At 47.5% G+C, this 21,939-nt stretch overlaps 1 protein-coding gene across 1 annotated transcript in view; it reads left to right on the forward strand.

Annotated features, from left to right (window-relative positions):
- Window positions 1-21,939, forward strand: part of LOC146206196 (uncharacterized) — a 134,440-nt gene that overhangs the window by 32,830 nt on the left and 79,671 nt on the right. The window contains exon 2 of the mRNA XM_084590823.1: window positions 16,531-16,584. Within this exon, the coding sequence (XP_084446949.1) occupies window positions 16,531-16,584 (54 nt within the window). The remainder of the gene's footprint in view (window positions 1-16,530; window positions 16,585-21,939) is intronic.

The raw sequence follows: 21,939 nt of genomic DNA on the forward strand, positions 1-21,939 counted from the left end.
ATTTCCGCCGGAGGCAGCTCCGGTGCTTAACATAATAGATAGCAATTGTCGCGGCTGACAAAGTTCTTTCCCTTTCAGTTTATAATAATAGCCCCCCCCCCCCCCCTCCCAACTCCTTAGTGCTTTGCATTGTCTGCGCATGCAATATTACGTAGGCAAAGCTAATCTTTAGCTGGTGACTTACGACAGTAGTTGAGGAATGAGAGAGAGACCAGCTTGGCTGGCTATTATCTTACATCTCGCTTGACCAACCGTTTGAAGAATTTCGAAAATGCCTTAACGAATGAAATTTTTCTTCACAATGTGGGCCTGTCCTGCGAAATCATAGAATGCTGCTGTTTTTTCTTTTTTTTCTCTTTTTTTTTTTTTTCTAATTTCGCCCGAAATGTAATCGCGAACCAAGATTACGAACTGGAGCTTAGCCGCAGGACGCCGCAGCCGCTCAGCCACGGCGGCGGGCACACAGCGAAGAAGCCAATGAAAGCAGAAGAATGCGACACAGGCAATGAATGTCTAGCACGCCCTTTGTTTCGCTTTCAGAGGATCAAGGCGAACTGCACGCGCATTTTGCGCAGGACGCAACCTTGGTGTTGGCTGAATAATGTATCTATCAGGGAACTTCGCATTCACGGTTCTTTCTTCGAACATTTTCAGCATAAACCGGTGAGCGTCGCAAAGAACGGTGACAAAGGTGCCCCAGAAAGGCGCTGCCCACACCCTCCCGCCACGCGCCGCGAAACGGGGCGATTTCAGCTTTCTGGCGTGTGGCGCCATCTGGATAACAGAGCGGGCGAAAGGTGAAAGCAGCTCTCTCGTTCAGTTTGCGGTCTCCGAGGCTAGAATTCAGTGTGTTTCCGCCGAAGGCGGAAATAAACTTATGGGTAGCTCCACCTATTGCTGTGTTTAGCAATGTCATGACAGCTGTAAATACACTGCAGGCAAGGTGCCGAAGATAAAATTTTATCGTTTACGAAAAACTTGCGGAAAACTTTACGGAAAACAAAGAGCGCTGGATTCAGGCAGTGCTTTTGCATATTTATTTGCATCCTCGATATCTAAACCCTTTTCTGCATTAATAAAAAGAAACAAATAGAGTAATTTGTACTTTTGTATATTCATTTCTTGCATTTAACAACGTCACAAAGTTATCTTTGGAAGCCGGCGGAAAAACAAATGGACAGGGAGAGGATAGCGAGGAGAAATACAAGGCGGCGGTAGCATGAAAGGACAGAGGAGCTTTGCATAATATTTACAAAATATCAATACTGTTGGACATTCATTTCATCAGCGGTTTCAGAAGATAGCTAAAATAAATGTCCTCTTAACTCTGGTGCATACTTAGCAAGAAACGCTTCTTCTATGGTTAGAGCCTGCTTCTCTGAGGGCAATACACATAGACAAAAAAAAAAGTAGTGTCAATCCTCAGGACGTAGAGCATTATCATCATCTGCGTGCAGTGAGAATGCGTATTACGCAACTGTAATTGACCATTCCTATAGTGGATGTATGATACATAGATGTTTTTTTTTGTTTTTTATCTGAGGATCAATCACAGATTTTATTTGTTCCTGAAACTGTAAAGACCCTTAATCTCAAACAGTTCAAAAGTGCTGTCCGATATCACAATGCCACCTGGACTGCTGTACAACATGCATGGTTGCTCGGAAACGATGATCTCCGTTTCGTTTCATTTACCGGGTTTAACGTGCAAAGCCACTCAGTCTATGAGAGACACCGTAGTGGAGGGCTCCGTATATTTCGACCACCTGAGGTTCTTTAACGTGCACTAACATCGCACACCACACGAGCTCTTTGCTTTTCGCATCCATCGAAAAGCGGCCGCCGCAGCCGGGATTCGATCCCACATTCTTGGGCACAGTAGTCGAGCGCCCTAACCACTGCACTGCGGGGCAAACTAGGATCAACCCAACCTGAAAGCAATAGAAACCAAACGTAGCATGCCATCATTAAGCTTGTCATCAAATTTAGAAAATTTACAACCGGACGCCACCATTAGTTTCAATATGCGACACCGCATGCCGCTACCACTGCGCTAGAGATATACATGTAAACGCTGTCGCATGGCATTACCGTAAGGCGCTACGAAATGCGATGCGATGCGCTACTGTCGCCTTCATGTAAACACGGCTAGAGGCAACATTTTTTTTATTTGCGCGACGCACTTGCCGCTGATATCGGACGGCTCCGCTGCGGCGATTGCTTCATCTTGACCGCCGTACACGTGATTGCTCGTATAAAGCCGTCGTCCACTTTTCAAGCTCTTTTTTATTATTATAAATCCAGGTGCTCAGTGCGTTTAAATCCGCATAAAATCAGGCGTCGACTCCCCCGCGGTGCCATTCTCGCAACGATGTCACAGCGCGTCTGGTGCGCGGACGAGTTGACGGAAATGCACTGGGCGTCCAGTTAACGCGGGAAGTGCCGCGCGCCGGCCTTGGCGATGCGGTTGCTGCTGGCCGTAACTATACCAGCGCACGAAGCCTATAGCGCTACACTTTAAGCGCTTGAGCATGGCTATACATCCAGGGCAATACCGTTACCAAGGCACGTGCACGGAGTCCTAGCGCATGAGACCTTACACAATAAGGGTGTGCGAATAGCCGATTTGAATATGAGTAGTGTAGCTTTTCTGTCGAAGCGAACGCGGTTATCTTTACGAGTCATCACTGTCTGTACGAATGCTCGCGCAAAAGACTATAGCAGTCCGAAAGAGCGCGGTACTAGCGGTGGTGCTCTAACTTTAACGGCCAAAAGGTGCAGCACTGGTCTGCACTATAAAGTTCGCGACACGAAGTCAGTAGTGTTATACTCTGTGACTGTCTTGGCGTATATATGTATAATACAATTGCCATTTTCCATTGCTGACAACATCGAATAAACCAGCGCGAAATATCGGGCAGGTAAAGGGGGACTCCTAACCACTTCCCACGCGCCGCGAGGCCAACGCCGGCGTCACAGCAGGCGTCGAAAAAGGGAAATGCACCCACATGTTCCTGGTACTGGCTGGATCATCCTCTCACGCGGACTGAAACAAATAATTGCTAACCGTGAAGAAAAAAAGCAGGGGAGAGGCAAAAGGCATCTCGTGTAAGTTTATCCAGTCTGTGAAGAAAAGGAGGAGAGGGACTTCAGGACGAGAAGAAGGTAGTAGGGGACAGCTGCGCAGTGCCAAAGTTGTAGCCCCGGTGCATCTCATCACTGCGCCGCGGCGCCGCAGTGGTGTACACTGTTTCTGAAATTGTCATTAGGGAATTTTAGAATAGGGGGACCCAAACGGTTAGGGGGATAGGGCAATGGCGGGGCGACAATGAGCACGCTGCGGTGAAAGGACTAGGGATGCGGCTAGTATACTCTGATCATGCGCATTCCCGTCCCGCTATTACCCTATTCTCCTAACCGATAGGGTCCCCATCTCTATTAAAAGACACTAGAGGATGCCTCATACAAACATGGTAGCAACTATTCGAAAACTTCACAGCATTATGAAATAGTTTAGAATAGTTTTGAAGGACTTTGTTTAACTCGTTCGTGGAATAGAACATGAGGGTACTCGCACTTGCCGCCACCGCCTGCAGACATCGAGACATTTAGTGAAGCAGCGCAACGGCACATGGCCAGGGGAAGAAAGGGACAAACACAGCGCTGAACTGAAAACAAATGTTTATTCCGGATGCTATCAGCATATATATACTTTAGCACCTTAGAAAAAAACAGAAGAAACAGAGAGGAGCGGAATGTTTCAAACCCAGTCACTATGCGCATGCAGCTGCATCACGTGTACATCGATTATATGATATCAGATAGTTGTGCTCTTTCAACGAGATGGCTATACGGAAGGGGTGCTGATACGATTCGCGCCCAGCTTCATGATTTCAGATACTACGATAATCTATTGTGTAAGTTTATCCTTGTGCTTGGTAACTACTTGGCTGTTTTTGAATACTGGAGAGCATGAACAATTACGACAGTGAATACCTATATGGCGGGCCACGTTCTTAACGCTGTTTCCATGCTGCCTAAGTCTTTCATTTAGACAACGGCCAGTTTGGTAGATCCATCACACGTCAACGGGACTGAATATACCACGTTATTTTGGCATGGTACATGCTTTATCTCGTGGTTTTTCTTGCATTCATGACCAGATTCCGATCTTTTATGCGGCCATTTACCCTCGCACGCAAGCCATTCAGTCTCACAGGTGCCGAAAAAACAACATCAACTCGAGCCTTTTTAGCTATTCTCTTCAAATTGTGGGATACAACATGGACACAAGGTATTACTGCCAGACTTAGTTGTTTGGAATGAGGGACAGCGTTTTCCTCCTTCAGCTTTTTCAAAATCCCTTCTGCTACTGGGGCCAGAATATAAAGGGGGTATTTTGCATCTGTTATTCTATCAACCTGATTGGAGAAGCTATAATCAATCTTGTGTGGACAGGATTTTTTCATGGCATTTTTGAAAGCATGACGCCACAATGCCTCTTTTCACGAGCTTCGAGTGGGCTGAGCTATGCGGAACTAAGGGCATTTTACTCCTAGGTTCAAATGCCCAGCATACATGGAAATCAGTAAAATATAAGGTCAGATCAAGGAACTTGATGCGATCGTTCACAGAAACTTCGTGTGTAATTTCCAGCGGCGGAAGAACTTCAGAGAATATCCCTGAACGCGACCCTGCACGCGACCAGGTTCTCGCGCAACGGGTCATGACGCGCTGCTCTTGCGTGTTTGTTTGTCGAGGTTGCTCACCTTTCCTAACGACATTCCTAGAAGACCGGGGGCAAAACGAAAAGAAAGAACCGCCACGAATGATGCGAGGGCGAGCATGTCGGGCTCAATGCCACCTATGCCATTATTTAAATTTTCGTCTGCTCAAAGGCGAAGAAAGTTGAAGCGGGACACGAGCAAATGGAGGCACCATAGCTGGACAGCAGGAAAATATGAGAAGAATAGGTATCTTCGGCAAATTTGTGAATTCTGGTAACCATGCTGTGCAAATACCAGCTGGACACAGGTGATAGGGGGCCTCGATGGAGGCGAAGTGATTGAGGCACACTGACAGAGGAGTAGAAGGGGAAGTAGAAGTAGGAAGTGAACACAGGGAAAGCAACGTCTGGAGGGAGGAGGTGAAGTTAAGTGCTTTCGTCGTTTACCTTTCTGTGTCATCATTCTTCGCGCTGTTTTCCAGGAAGCAGAAAAACGCGCATCACTCGAACGGAAGAGCCGGAGCCAGCGTGCTCCGGCTATCCTGGCGTCCGATTATTCACTCTACCCTATGACTCACTGTTTTTTTTTTTCTTTTTCGTCAACGAAAACCCAAACTGGCGGTTTTGATTTTTGGTTTGTACTATTTGTAGCCATGCCGGGCGCCTCAAGTTTTGAATTATTAAAGAGCAGAAAATTTGTATCATTCTGAGAGCACATGAGAAATATAAAAACAAAACAAAGAAAGCGGTGGTCGGAAATACACAGCTCCTGGCTAGGATTTTCCAACAATATGCACCATCCGACTGGATAGTACGATGCTCATAACGAGATTTACAGTGATCTAGAAGGGAATTTGCTAATTTTTCAGACTGATGTAAATAAGAAAGTTATAAGCGCTGCAGCCTAACTGTAAAGATACTGAAGATTTTGACTACGAGATAGCTGGCAGCAAGTATCATTACTTTTGGTCCCCTATTTCCTCCTCGAGCTTGGCTGCAAACGGAGTTAGAAATTTATATCGGAAATTGTCGGCAATTCTTTGTAACTAAACCTCTATATCTGGGGCTCTCTAACGAACCAACAAGTGTGGACTTATTACAGGTTCTCTTGCATCCCATGTGGCGATAATTTACGCCACTGTGTCGGTAGTAACAGTACCGACATGTTAAATGAAAATGAATAATAAAACACAACAAAAGCGACAATATGTGAATATAGCAACACTGCATTTGCACTGCGTGTTTCAATGTGGCGTAGGCTGGTCATCTGCCACTGCGACAAGTGATATGTTGGTTAGCTCCGAGTTAGGTAACACCAAGACGACGTGTGAAATAAAAAGTGCGTATATTGACATTTTCTCCTGGCACGCCCTAGTACAACACCGAATATTCCGCACGCGATCGGTTGGCGCCTTTCGATGGTGGCTCCTTGTGCAAGGTATCCTTGTAGCCTCTCCGCTTGTGCAATGCACTTTGAAAAATACTCAGCACAGTGATTTCAGGCTTTCTGGCAAGCGTCTCGTGCTGTTCACTGCTCCACGTGGTGCAGCGCAAACCAAATCAACTCACACATTTCAGGCTACAAGCAGTTACGCTAGAATGTTTCTACGTTTTCCATTCTCTAGGCCTCCACAGTTGTTCGGATGCCGAATTGTTTCACCATGTCGAAGGTAAAAAATGAATCGAGGCCGTAATGTTCCTTACCGGCCGCAAAATGAGCACATGGAATGGGACACTTTAGGAATGCATTATTTTCGACTTTTTCGTGGCCATAGCCTTCCTGTAACGTTGAAGATATTAACCTCTTACTCAAATGTCTGCGATGTATACATACACGCATGCTGTACTCACGACATTGGCGTACAGCTCCCGCCGACAGCTGTCATGCCGACATGAAACGAAAGAAAAGGTTTCCTGTAGCGTTTTAAATCAGATAGACGAGAAGAGCTTCCCCCGTTGTGAAATCCATGTTGTGGGGAGAGCGTGGAACAGAAAAAAAAAAAAAAAAAAAAGAGGAAAGAAAAAGAAATGGCAGATAGTTTACTTAAGGTGCAAAGGAGTTTAGACCTCCTCTTTATACGCCAAGTGGAGGCGAGGTGTCAGAATAGACACCTCGCCTCAGCACTACATATTCAGCGCTACATAAAAGACACGGGCACAGGAAGAAATACACAGGACGGTATTTCTTCCTGTGTCCGTGTCTTTTATGGTAGCGCTGAATAACTTGCTACTAAACCATGCTTCACCAAGTAGCCCAGCAACGTGTTTTGTCAAACGGTTCATGTTCAGTCGTGGCAAAGCGCCTTTCCATACGAAAATTCGTGAAGAGAACGCTTTCGACTTGCAAAGTAGCTAAGGTCAAGAATAAAGCCATTACGTTATTCCAATCGCTATTTCGAATACTTTTCATTGAAGGATAAGCGTTTCTGAATGCACGCTACGTGCGCTTGGCTAAGTATATACTAGTGCCCACAAAATGAAGCGGAGCATGAGTTCGGGGAAAAAGCGTTGTCCTTCGTCCGGGCTGCTGACGAGGCGAACACGAAAAGTGTCAAGATGAACATCCGGGTACGCGCCGCGAAACGAAAATTTGTTCGCTCTTGTGCGCCGTCATTTGTGGACAGTGCTCGGACACTTTCGCGCGAGCGACGCGGACTCATTCCTTTTTTTTTTTTTTCTGTATTTTGTAAATAATGTATAAAGCACCCTTTTTTGTTTGTTTTTTTCCCCGCCGGGCGCAGCTCGGGTGCTTCAGATTTTAGATAGCAGTTGCCACTGCCGGCTTTCTTCATATTTGTTTGATTATTCAGCAAAATAAAACACTACGAACACCACCAGTCAAGCTATTCTTTGCTCGTGGAATGTGGTACGCTGGCCGCCGCGTCGCCTGTATGGAAGGCCGGACCCATACTGCCTAGGCAGAAACCTTCTCTAGTTGGTGCTTCGTGATTAATTAAAAAGAGTAACCCATTGTACAGGGATGAAAACGTCCTGTCGTTTTCTATTTCTTCGTCCCTGTCCTATGCGCCCCTCTAACAAATCCCCGAACCTCTCGACCAAGCAGGGAATTTCGCAGTCGATTTCCGGGGTACTCTCATTGGTGGCAGTTGGCAGGTGACATCGCTTAACAGAGGAGCCTTCCGTGGCTCCCTACTTGGCTCCCTAGACGTCGCCGAGCGCCGATTAGCCTGCGAGGTGTTTGACGTCACGAGACCATGTGACACAATCGAGTGGGCAGGTGCAGCTGTTAGTGTCCTGCAAGTTTGTGACATGACCACAGGATCGCAACCTCAGCCTTACAAAGTGTGTCTGAAGAAAGAAAAGCACTTTCTTTTTACCGTGCATTTACCCTGCAGCATCTTGTTTCCCTATCACTCCCACTCTTTTATTTCGTCTTACGGTCTGCTCACTCTTTTTGCTTCCGCCACCGCAGCTTAAGTGCCTCCGTGTTCTATGGCACATGCCAAGGCTGGCAAAAATCTTTTCCTTCATCCTTCATTCTTCAATAACCCATTTCATTATCAAAAGATAAAAAAGTGGTAAAACGGAACCGAACCTCTGGGTCGTTAGCCGGTAGCGCTACGTCTACAGCACTGATTGACGTCCGTTCAGTGCGGTAGTTCATAAGTCTTATGCGGCTGCCTCATACCGTGGATTGTACTGACTAATTGATTAAAATTAAAACCATTAATTAGCACTTCCAAGCCGCCCTCCAAATCAGCGCCACTGCTTAGCTCCGCTTAGCACTGCGAAGCAGCCCTACATAGCTCTATCTTATACTACTGATTTGCACTGATAATGAGGACTGCAGATTATCAAGTAATTAAGACGTTGTTTAGCAAACAGTGCATAAAGTGTATATGGCAGTGTTATTGCATAACTCTTAGCGATACTTCAGAACTTCCTAAAGTTTTCGCGTTTTTCTCAAATTAAAACCTTGTACTTAGCACATCACTCATAGCCTGCAATATACTTGGAAGGTCTGACATCAAAACACGTCAGATGGTAGCCCGCACCGCGTCACTTAGTAATTAGGAAAGTACATAAGAAAGGTGTTGCATTCAATGAAAAGCTCGTAACGTCCTCCTTATCAGAAGGCCGATTTTCGGCATTAAGACCTCCTCGTCAGCGGTCCCTTCTGGCACAGGTACACTTTTGTATGACGTAACTCTAAAACGAACTGGACAATTCCGAGGAGGCCCTCCAGCCTATGGCGCCGTCCAATTGTTATGACGTCATGGCTAACCCGTCAACCAGCAGTTACTAGCAAATCCCATTGCACCTGATTGCGTGACACTGTACCGGGTGCAGGTGCCAGATGATTAACTACGGATTAAAAGATTACCTCCGGTACCAGGGCAATTGATCGATGCTATTGGCGGGAGGACCTCCTTCGCAAGAGAATTTGATGGTTCTTTCTTGAAATACATCCGACTCAAGGCTCGCCTTCGTGTAGAAGAATGAGGTCAGCTGTGGGTGCCACCAGCAACGCACACCATCGGTGACATTGCTGTCGGGCACAAAACTTTTTCCCGTCGAAAATTTTCTTTCCTTCTCTTAATGATGTCCCCGTAAACTTGCGTTGCATGACGAAAGAAATGCTCAGTTTAAGCGACGAAGACTGAATTAAAAAAAAAAAAACGCAATACTTGAGGGCTTTAGATCCTAATTAAACGTTATTTTTTTTTCTTTCACAGCATGTATGGTAGGAAAGAAAGAAAAAAACTTATTTTTGTTGTATATTCACCCATCTCGGCGAGATGCTAAGCTTATAAGGAACATTTTTTTATAAAATGTTGTTCTAAGGTATGCGGGCATCGGAAAGCAACTATTGTGTTGAAGGTTTGCTGCTCATTTGCTAATTAGGGACCGCTGCCCAAGCGGCATAGATTTCCCTCCCTTGAGTGTTTTGAAAGCAGCTCACCGGACAGAAGTGGCCGATGGCCACCCACGGAGAGGGCTATCTCAGTGGGCAGGATTTCAGTAAGGTGGGCTCAGGCTCGCAGCAGTGTGCTCTGGCAGTAGGACGCCTGCGGAGCCGTCGACCATTGGTCTCCCACCGCGTCTCTCTGTTTTGAGACAGCTACGTAAAATGATTTCCGGACCCGGCAGATATGGCTTTGGTTCATCGCCGATTCCCCGCGCGCAGCCGTCAGCCCTGAACAACGACTCCCTGCCGCGGCCGCTGTTGCTTCGGTGGAAATGAATGAGGGCCGACCTTTGCACTCGCTCCGTGTTTCCTGCGGACGTTCATCATTGCTCGCGCTGTGACAAAAGGGGCTTTTCGGGCCAGTGAAAAAAAAAAAAAAAAATATCTCCAATTGCTGAGCGACTTCGATGTGTGACCTGAACGTATCGATGAGAGGCTATAGCATGTTAACACGTTTTGCATGGTCATACGTACGCGGTGAACTTTCCTTGGGAGCCACACATGGCGCTCAACTATGCCGCCGGAGGCCATTTTTGTGGTGCATATGTAGCAGACGAAATCCTGCCAGCACTGCTCCGAAATAGTGTTTTCGTCGTGTTACGGTGGCTCGCTTGCCACATTTGTGTTGTCACTTTTAGACTCCGCATGCATCAGAAATCGGGCCTGTAATTGTCGCACTCGATAGCTGCTAGAAAACGCGTCTTAAACAAACGCCGCTTAGGGTGGGCACATGATCTGTGTAGCGCTGCTCGAGCCGAGGTACGCGAAAAGGGCCCAGCGACGAATGTTGTTCGTGGATTTAGGTTTCCCTCTTTTTCGGAAAGAAAGCTTGGACAATGGTGACAACAGCCGTTCCATGAATCCTGAAAGCCGCATGTGGTTCTGCAGCGGGTCTACGGGGCTGTTGCATTACTCTAGACGACGTATCTGCGACCCTTGATTTCGATCTCTGCTGCATATGTGACCTAGACATAGTGCTTCAGAGTTTACCCTCGGGGTTACCTGCGAAAGTTTAGGACGAGGTGCATGCCGGATAAGCTCAGGATGGACACCATTTAAATTTTCCCAAAAGCTTTACGTATCAAATATGTGACCTCGTCCCGTTTCGGACCTTGAAATGATCGAGTCATTGGGATATGCGCTGTTTCCCGGGGGTATCGTTTCCACCCTAGCGATTACTTTTTTTTTTTTTCCTTGTACACATGCTGGGAATCTATGCTTGCGAAAGGGTGACAGTGCTAGCTCGGCAACCAGCCAGTTTAACTCGATCAATGCACTCTATGTGCACTGTGTTTACAGATGCCAACACGAAAGACGACAAGACACGACAGGGATAAAGCGCTGAGTATCGAGTACTGGCTTCACACTCACGTGTCGACTTTTGTTAACACGCAAGGTGCACAGCTTAAAAATGAGTCCCCATAATGCACTTAGTCCATTTGGGTGACACGATGAGCTACCATTAAATGCGATAGGGGACAGCAATCTTCGTGCAAAGAAAAAAAAAATCATTTCTTTAGTGTGCTAACAATAACGCATTTTAAATTACCATTCTCCGATTTCACGGAATGCGACAGTGGACACCAACCTTTCTGTAAAAAAAAAAAAAAAAAAAGAAAAAGGAAAAAAAAACCATCTAGTGTGCTAATAATAACGCTTCCAATTTTCTACTCTCCGATTTCACGGAAGCGCTGTTTCGAGTCAGTCCACAGCGTCGTTGGACCTGTACGTTTCTCGACCTCGGCTCGAGCAGCGCTAAGCAGCGCAGCTGCCCACCCAAAATGACGTTTATTTCCGATTTAGTTCCGATCTGCGGCCGATTTTCCCGTGTTTGCGAGTTTCAAAAGGCAATCTGAAAGCGCCGCGCGAGAAAAACATGCGCGTTCGTCTGCTACCTGCACCACAAGTATGGCGGCCGGCTGCGTAGTTGGGCGCAAAGTAATGTTCTTAAGGTTCGTGGCTGTGAAGAAAAGTTTCTTATTTGTCACAGTGGTTGATATGTTGGGAAAGCTGCGTGCTTGATACTCAGTCCGACAGGGAGGGGAACACTCCACCCCTCCTCCCGTGTTCTCTTGGGGAGAAGGGGGGAGTATTGCTAGAATTATCACTTCCGCAAACCCTCCTGCTTCCTCTTGCTTAGTAAATTACCTCTGACCCCTCCCGAAAACAATGGCCGGCTACATCTCAATGCTTGAAGTATATCATTTTTTTTTTTTATCATTTCAGTCTGGCTGTGAACTGCCCGAATTTTTTTTTATCCGCTCTCTCCCGCTGCAGCATCCCCCGGTAACGCCTCCCCTTTTGAGGAAACGGAGTGACTGAACATAGAACTTAAGCTTTCACCGATTGCTCGGAGCTCACCCATTTTCTTAAAATCGAAATCCTGGACTAAGTGATCTCAGTACCTAGTCCTCAACACTTATTTCCCTTTTCCTGCGTGAAGTGTGTTAGCACCGTTGTGCCCTCATTATTTCGCGTTACCGCTGAGAGTAAGGCACTATGGGACGGTTCAGTTAGGGAGAATTACATAGTAGATTGTGAAGCGCAAGCGTATTATTCGCGCAAACGACCGCCACAGCGGACAACTTCGGCTGCGCAAGCTTCCACAGAGAGATGCAAACACGAGCTCGCCGCCGCGTGCCCTCAGTGGAGCGCTGCTTTTCCCGTCGTTTCTGAAATGCTTCCTGCCTTTATTAGCTACGACAAATTGAAATTGATCGTTAGATGGGGGAACAGAACGACCGGAGGACATCTTTGAAGAAACACTTCAACATCAAGTCCAAGAACCCGGGAGGTTATTTCCTCCAGGCACATCATGTCGTGGTTCCGGCTTCGTGCACGGATTACGCCAGAGTGCTCAGCTGGCGCCCCACCAGGAAGAGGCGCTCAGCTGACGCGTAGGAAGGGCTCTTCCTCTCTTAGATTTCGCCCCTTCGCGCTTGAATGCCTCAGCGGAACGTGGCAGACGCCCAAACTGGGCCAGGCGCGCCCACGGTGAGAGACGGGCAGCCGAGGTGGCAACGAAAGTGTATCACCCAGATTTGCCGACGCGCCCGAGCGCATAAATGATGCGCGCCTTGGCGGGGCTGTACGGCACGCGTCCTTGATGGGCCTATTTTGGTGGCGGCGAGAAAAAGGGAGAGTCCGCCGGCGACGTCGAAAGTAAACACGCCCGACGGAGAGCGAAAACGCGGCACCCTCATCCGTGAAGCGGAAAAAAAAAACCGAAGGCATGCGGCGCATGTCCGGGGGGGTACACGAACCGTATATTTGCCCCACGGGGAAGCGCAGCAGACATCGAAGCTCTGTCAGCCATAGCAGAACTCGAGGGCCACCACACGGCCCATCGAAACGGGGGGTGCTCTGCTGTCACTGAACGCTTAGGACATATCAAGGATTGATTGATTGATTGATTGATTGATTGATTGATTGATTGATTGATTGATTGATTGATTGATTGATTGATTGATTGATCAAAAATAGGCACATAACTACCATCGCGGCTCGCGATGCATGTGCGCTACCGTTTTTACAGGGAGCGAAAGTTGACAATGATACAAGTCCATTAAAAGGCGGGCTGCAATTTTATGACAACTATATCAATGCGAACGCACTCGTACGGCCGTCAGAGTCGAGCAACGATCTTGGCGCGTGTCCTGGCGCGGGTAATTCAAAACAATGCTTGCACACGGTATAATTGGTCTAACAAAGATAAACCCCGGATAATTTAACGTGAAAGCACTACTTCACAAGGTCGAAAAAAAAGCACTACTTCACGAAAGCACTACTTCACGAAAAAAAGGTCGAAGCGAAGCGGATTGGAACCCAGGAGTCCTCATCGGGTAATGAGTATGGAACATCGACTGATTGAAACACGACTTCATTTAAAGCCCCGAACGTGCACGTTTGCTATAGTCATCTGTGAGGGCATCTGGCCCCACCACGGGTGCTTGTTCATTTGGCGTCTACTGCAGTCCAGTTTTTCCCTTGGGCCTGCATCGACAAACCCTCCGAACTTTGCCCAGAGCATAGCGAGGGCCGCGCTGTCGAAGGACTATGGGAAGACCCAGTAGTTGCAGTTGACCAGGCGGATGGCAACGGGAATTTCTGCCAGAGCCCTTCTTGAATGTCACAATATTCTGGACATTGGCTCCGCAGTGACGCCACATCCCTTCATCGAAGTCGTTGTTCAATAACGTTTTTCAATGGGCTTTAAGACGAGTGGCTAGAACGGAACGGCCAGTGTCATTTCGCAAGGTTCGAAGTGTAATGCGTTTTAAGTATGCCTGTGCATTTGGCCAAGTGACTGTAACTCTGAATGCTTACTTTCTTGTTTAATTTAAGAGTACCAGTCTTAACGCGTGAGCGAGCTGCAACCTGTTCGGGTTCAAATCTCCTGCAGCTTTTTAGCAAAAAGATTAATTATCACAAAAGCATAAGGTAGTAGCTGGGGTGCATTAACCGATGTATGCCTAGCGTCCTACATGTATAACACAGTTTCAGTTGGTAGTAACTATATAACAGGATAAAACTTTAAAAAATAAGGAACAGCAGCGGCCAACTATGGGCCATGGTACGCGACGTGTGCAGTACCTCACCGAACAGTAAACGACATCGTTTTTTTTTTTTTTTTAATTTGACCACACCAAACAAGCCCCAAGCATCGGAATTCTTGTGCTTGTAATCTGGTCTGCTAAGTTGTTTATTTAGGTAGCCTGAACAATTTTAAGAGCGGACTAATGTCTACCACGGGGGGGTTGTGTGTGGCGATTACTGTGAACTTGAGTTGCATCAGACTACAAAATTTATTGTTTAAGACCTTGCACCAGCTGGGATAGGTTAGAGGTTCTATACTTTTCCTCTGCAAGATTAGTTCCATTTTTTTTTTTTTTTTACGTTCACAAGAAGCCGCCAGCCTTTTGTGGAATTTCGGCCCCATCTATCACATTGTCTTTACGAAAGAAAAGCGAACAAGAATTGTGCATTGGCATGATGAAAGTGTCACGTCTGATGATAAATGTGACGTAAGAGTCTATCTTAAATGCTTGAAGTTTTGCCACACGTAATAAGCGCATTTCGCCATTAGTATCTTAGATGAAAAAACGTCTCAAAAGTCGGTGTTGCAAAACTTATTTCATTCCACGCAAGAATGATTGTCAACTTTGCAGAGAAATGAAAATGGTGTATAATTTTTTTTTTTTTTAGTTACTGAGATTTGGGCATATCGAACTGATGTCATGCTGATGTCTACCGCAATTCATTTTTCAGCATGCTTCCACACACTGGAATAGGCTTCCCAAGAGCATTGGTAAATGTAAAACGTGTTCAGAGTTTTTGTTTTTATTGCCACATAGTTTGCCGTAGATTCATATCATCCCGTTTACTTCATATCTTTTGGCTGGCATTGCGCTTCATGTGATAGCGTATACCCTTTCCATTTACTGCGTTGTGAATTTTGCACCCCGGTGCCCTGAAGACCGTTTGCCATCGAGATTACTTATCTATGTTCGTGTTTTGTTACTTTCTTGGTTTTAGCAACTGTGCTTAGCTGTTTTAAGTTTCTTTTTACAATAAGGCCCTTGAGGTGCTGCAGGTACCTGTATATAAATAAAATAAATAAATATGCGGGTTAACTTGGAACCTGTTCGCGGAGAACTAATGTTTCTAAGAAGGGGAAATAATCGGTTGTTCATCTGTTCCCATCCTGTAAGATTCTTACAATAAGGGCACGTTTTTAAACATTCCGCTCGGATATTACCGCTTACATCACCGCATTAGAACTGAAGAGCCCAAAGCCTGCCCCAGCACCCCTCCTTCACGTTACAAACCCGCTGGGGAGCCACACTTATCAGTCAGCCGACAGATGGCTGCTATAAGCTCCGACTCGACACGGCATCACGCACCGGCATTAGCATGTGACCGCGCTACGTGACGTCGATACTGGGGCATGCGATGCGCTTGGTTACGCAACAAGGCGGAAGGAGAGGAGCTGGTGGCGGTCTATGAATGTGTCGCAGAAGCGCCAGAGTTCTATGAAACGGGTTCGTCTTGATTAGGCATTTTTTTCAGTTCCGCATCATTGACGTATGCAGTAAAGCAATGCCGGTATTAGGACGGTTAATGGATTTCAAGTGGCCTGGTTTTGGCGACAATAACCAAAATGAAAAGAAAAGGAAAGGATAAAAGGACATGATACGTTTCTTAGAGGGGACAAAATAAGGCAAGGCTGTTTATTTTGTGTCATTTTTCATCCGCGATGTGATATCCCAGTGCTTCCTTATCATGCGTAATAAAGTGTACCCCGGCAACGGCGCCTGCGGGCGAACGCATACCGAGATTGTATCATCCGTGAAGTGTTTCTGCTGGATGGCTTGTGCAGCGTAACCACGTTTACGCCTTCTTCCCTCCCCGCAATTTAAGGGGTAACGTTGTTTTCCGAGACCCTGCCACGCCTTTCTCCCGCATGTATGTACCAGCCGAGAAGTGAAGACAGCACCCGTAGGTTTCATTCCGGTCACATTTAAGAGTTATTCTTATCACGTTTTGTTATTGACGATCGGTTACCTAGAAAAGGGCACGAATAAGCTCCAACCAGAAGAAAAAAAAAAAGCCATGAACAAAGTAAAAAAAAGAGCGTAAATAGCTACTAGCCTACCACATGGTGTTTAACAGAGCGGTTCTTGAACCTCATTATGCGTCAAGCCTTTATATCGGAGGTATTCTGCATCCACTGTGAGGATGAACAGGTGACACGTCGCCTCCTTTGCGTCCGAGGCGGTAAAACTGGGCGGGGAAGGGCCATTTTTCTGCTCTTATTTTTTCTGCCAACTTGCAGCGTCATCTCACGAGAGTTTCCTTTGTCTTGTCTTTGCAGATGGAAATAGGCTTGAGCGAGCCTTGCATGCCAAAGGAATGGTGGCCGAACCGAGTAAATACCCTCTTCCTCTATTCTCACCTCGACTGCGGTGGTCTGGGCGAGCCGCCACATCGGCCGCCCTTTGCATGCTCCGAATGGGCGGGTCGTGACAGTCACCGAGGCCAAAGGTCCTCAGGCCCGTCTCCTTTCGGGAGAGGTCGCGACCCTGCAGAGCGCGAAACAGCGCGGCCAGGCGCCAAGAAGGGCGCGACAGATGCGGCGGTCGAAACAGCCGTGTTCTCGACGCCAGCGCTGCCTCAAAGTGGCTCACATGCACGACCGCCCTGCAGTGCGGAGCTGTGCACGTTTAATAGTACGCAACAAAGTGAACGCGTTCCACATTCGTACTAAGACAGATCTCATTAGTTTAAGGATAAATCACCTTCGTTGCTAGTAGGCTGTGTAGGGGATACAACCCTAAACCCATACAAATAGCCTTCCTTCTTCAGAGGGAGTGCAGAATTCAGGGTGCTGCGCTAAAGATCGCGGGGTCGGCCAACGACACTGCTAGCGCCTCGCCGCGCTTTGACCAACGACACTGCCGTTTGGCCCCATCGCTTAGACGTGCCGTGCTGCTGTATTCGGCAATGAAACATAATATATATACAGTAAAATGAAGAAGGCAGCCATGTCAAAGTTAACCCCGGCACATGAAGCACGGGCATCCCTCGACAACCGGGGGATTTCGCGTCAATACAGCAGCTAAACAAACACACAAACCAGCTGTAGCAGCGTCTCTTGCGGCACTCGCTGTTTAGCACTTTCAATAAAATTTATGAGTGCTAATTCGGTACAATAGCCTGATCAGAATCCAAATCGTTAAGGAGCTAAAAGGTCAAATGTCTCTAGAAATTATTAGCCGTCTGAAAAAAAAAAGAAAAAAAAAAGCTTATTTATTGTGCTGTTTCACAAGCTGTAGGACTGATTTTATTATTGGCAGTGTTAAATTTCGCTGCTGCTATTTTGCTCACATGCTCACGATGAGCACAACTCGACCTTCTCGCTGACCTCCGATTAGCCTTCACTGGGTCAGTCTGCCACTGCCGCCACGAATTCCACTCAGCGAATTTTAACACGATGGCCCCATTTCCCAGATAATCCGGCATCTGCATTGGGGGTGTTGGCGTTGTGAGCGAAAAGACACGAGTATGCCTCCAGCAGGCGGTAGTTGGCAGATGACGTAGCTTAACATTGATTGGTTGTCGGATTGTGTGACGTGATAAGACTAAGTTACACTGTCCAGTGTCCACTAGGGTAGCTCTTTAGGTATGTGAATCGACCCCTCAGCAGAGACATTTAGTTTAGCGCTACCGCTTAACGCTACCGTCTGCAGCTACCGCGATAGCGTTAGTACGCATGCGCAGATCACCCCGAGGACGACAGATAGCGCCACGTTACTATCAATTTCTAGCAGACTCCGCATGAAGGGACCAATCAGCGCGTGCTGTGCTGACAGCGCGCGGTAGCGGTAGACGGCCGCGGTAAGCTGCAGCGGTAAACTAAAAGTCTCTATTGTCTTTTAGATCCCGTGTCACACGCGCTACTCCTATAGGCCACGCATGTACAGTACAGGCCATAAATAATACGGAGCAACCTATGTAACAAAACATCGTGTCACGCGCAACATTGCTAATATTAGGAGGCATCCTACATGTACATAAAGGCATGCCGCTGCAATCGCGTACGGGTCCAAATAACTGTCAAGTATTCTCTATACGAAAGCCGTGAAAAAATTTCAAACATTACAAGCCTGTTCCGTAATATTACGGCCGCATCTGTACGCCCGTACAGCTTGGCTAAACTCGATGTATTATATCTATGTTCAGTGGTATCTCATATAAGGCGGCAGTTAATGACTTCACGCTAATGAGACGTATGTACGAGATAAAGGAGACGCAAATTAAGGCATTAGTGATTAGACAAGTAGCGAAGTGCATGCACACGTTACTGAGGATCCGCACGGGAAATCGCATTCGGAAGCCATTAACACTGTTGAACCGTTAAAGGCGGAGGTCGAGACTCCTCCAAATATTTCGCAATCTTATGGGCCCGCTTGACTACCACCACCGACAGCAGCAGTCTTACCATTAGATGCATCACCCGCCGAAATATTCAGCCAGAAATTTTAACGCCTGTATACATGCACGCATGGCGCTGAACACTGTTTTCGCCTTTAAAAACATCGAAACACTCAGCAGTGGCTGTTTTTGCCTATCCTCTACTTCGCGACCGAAGCAGGGGAGAGGACTGTTTAAATCTACTTACGGTCCTGTAAGCGCACAAGACGAACGAAGCGTTTCTGCCTCTTGTATTTGATACTTTAGCTCAGCGAAACCATTGGTGGCGAGAGAAAAAAAAAAAAAAAAGCGTCCGATAAAATATCGCCTACACTGTTCCCTTCACAAGAAACGTTATGCTGCGTGCACATGTTACGCGAACACATTGTGATAGGCACGCTAGAAATATCGACAACTTCCTCTAAATTTCGCGCGTACTGAAGACCGACAGTTTTCTAGGAAGCCTCATTCACTGGTAATTGAGGTTTCGGTTAGTCGATATCACTTTTGGTCCAAGGTCCCAAAGTAACATCGACTATGAGAGACGCCGTAGTGGAGGACTCCGGAAATTTCGGCCACCCGGGATTCTTTAACGTGCACTGACATCGCACAGCCCACGGGCGCCTTACGTTTCGTCTCCATTGAGCCCGGCCGCTGCGGTCGAGATCGAACCCGCGTATCCGTGGCCATTATTCGAGTGACCTCTTATCCTTGAACCACCGTGGTGTGGCGACGGGTATCCGAAACTAAGAAATATTCAGTCATTCGAAAAATGGAAGGTAGCGCGATGCGGTTTTCTAGGAAAATGCACAGGATAATGCAGGTAATTGTTTCAATAAAGAATAATTTTATTGAACATATTGTTACATCTGCCCCAGAAAAGTGCCGGTTTGGCCTTTTAGTTGTCATTAGTTCGTTAAAATTGTTACAGTGCATGGCGTTACAGCGCCAACTTTCGATAACAAATATAGCAGTAAACTTTATGGTTAATAACCACATAATAATAATAATCGCATGCCTTTCTGTGAAATCCCCATCGCGCCACTGTCTCTGCTTTCCGAATTATTAAATTTGGGCTTTTTTACGGCTTTTCGATCACCTAGTTTGTATAGGCATCGAGGCGCACGCTCGTTCGACATGAACACACCACGCCATTAGCGCGGTTGATTAAGGCCCATCTCACTGATTTAAACATCGTTTCCGTTTTGTGCCTGTGCTAGTCGAGATCCCCACCGCCATACTTCGATAAGACCGCTCATTGGCAGCTAATTCCCTATCTGTGACACCGGCTTAATTCTAGCATTGCCCTTACAGCCGCACGCCGGCCAGTGGCAAAAAGCGAAATTAATTGGATCGGGAAACATAGCAGCAGCGGACTCACTGCTTGTGGCCGCGGAGTATGCAGGTTTCTCCGAGTTAACGAAAGTGGCCTTGAATCCCTTGTATTGCTCACAGGGACATGACGTCACAGCTGCTGTTACGAAAAGGAGCGCGTAGGTTGCTGCTGGCTGCACTCCAGCGCAGCACCAGAGCGGCGCACTACTGAAGTGTGGAAGTGAAAGTCTCGCGGTTGACTAGCAACCAAGCTTCTTACTTAATGCAAAGTGTGTCTTCACGTGTAGCGGGGAAATAGCCGTATGCAGAACAGCGCCTCGATTTTTGCATAGTCCTGACGTCAGCGAAACGATGCTGTTTCATAACTATACAATAAAAATCCTGCTCTGGTGTCTATTTTATACAGTTCGAACTTATCTGTGGAATGATGTAGCCGTGCTGCACAAAATTCGCTAAAAATTGTGAGAGCTGATAGCTTGCCGCGCTCCAAAGGTCTGCATGGTCTTTTTATTTTATTTTTATTTTTTATTTTTTTTTTATTGATTCTTGATCGTTGTGTATGGTTCTGTGTCACCTTGTATGGCTTCGATGGGCCGGTTCCAGTCCCGATCGACTGTGACGGTATGTGAGTTTCATGCCAGTTAAGCAATAAATCTTCTAGTTTACAGGACCTTTTAGGTATACGACGCCGCCATCAGATTCTGCCCGCGACTCATCGAAAGGGCCTTCGGCTTCACGTGGCCCGTTGTCATGATAAAAAAAAAAATAACAAATAAAAATAAAAGAAAACCTGAACATAGTTCACGCGTTTATAACTCGAGAACGTTGTGCAACGTTGTCGCATAACTAGTTTCTTAACACAGGAAAACATAGATCACGGCAGTTTGCCGCATGTCCGGTGAACGCGCAGAAACTCGGCAGGGTGCGCGGCGTTGTGGTTCATATAAATCGCTGGCGTCACGTTCCGGCCCGACAGTACTTCGGTGCAAAGCTCCCGGTGTTTTCGCAACGTCTGGAAGTAGACCGTCCGTCAGTAACGCCGCAGTGTCATCCCGTGCCGCCGGAGCAACACGCGTGCCCGTCACGCCCGGCAGGCCCGCGGCGAAGGTGACGCGCGGCGTCGCTGCGGCGGCGCTGGGCGCGCACGGATTCGCTTGGGCGCCGCTGGCGTCGAAGGCGAAAGGCCGCCCTCTCCCTTCCTGAGCCCACAAGCGACCCAGTTTCTCAGTCGTTGAGACAGTGCTTACCGTCGTTACACCTGCCCGAAATTAGCATACAATTCTGCCGCCGCGGTCTATGGCATCGACTTGGAGCGGAACATGACTAGCAAGTCCCGAGTGCGCACCCAGCGCTGGAGCCGCTGCGCGCGACGATGAGGAAGCGCGGTGCCGGAAGGGCCGCGTCCCCGGTCTTTCGGGGGCAGTTACTTCAGCACGTCCCTTGTCGTCGTCCTCGGATATTGTCGCCGCGATATTGAGTGTGCAGGTCGCGTTAACTAACTGTCTTCGCACATGGTTTTCCGTCTCAGGAGCCCGATTCAAACAGCCGCGCATGTTTTCGATATTGTGTCACTACTGCATCTACTGCGGTGTACGCGCACGGATGCGGAAGCGGTAGAACAATGACCGGAACCGAATACTAAAGTCCCCTTTCCCCTAAGGAAGGGATATACTACCCTGGCGAGGAGGGTGGCTTTTCCCTAAATTCTGATGTGTCCAGCTTGTGGACTCCAACCGAGCATGGTGGCAACATGTATACTCGGGAACATCGGCACCCGCGCTAAACTCGTCCAGACATTCCCGCGAGGCAATGGTATTTGCCCAAAGTGCCGACGCTGCATCGTGGTCCGAGTGAAAACGAGCGGCTCGCGACAGCGTGCGCAAAGAAATCTCTCCCTCTCCAATGGACGCTCATTTGCGCAAGCGGCGCTGATCAGCGGCCGTTCAAGCGCGGCTGGCCTCCTTTCGCGTGCTTC

This window comes from Amblyomma maculatum, chromosome 1 (genome assembly GCF_055883805.1).
Source record: "Amblyomma maculatum isolate TAMU_Amacu chromosome 1, ASM5588380v1, whole genome shotgun sequence".
Classification (NCBI taxonomy): domain Eukaryota; kingdom Metazoa; phylum Arthropoda; class Arachnida; order Ixodida; family Ixodidae; genus Amblyomma; species Amblyomma maculatum.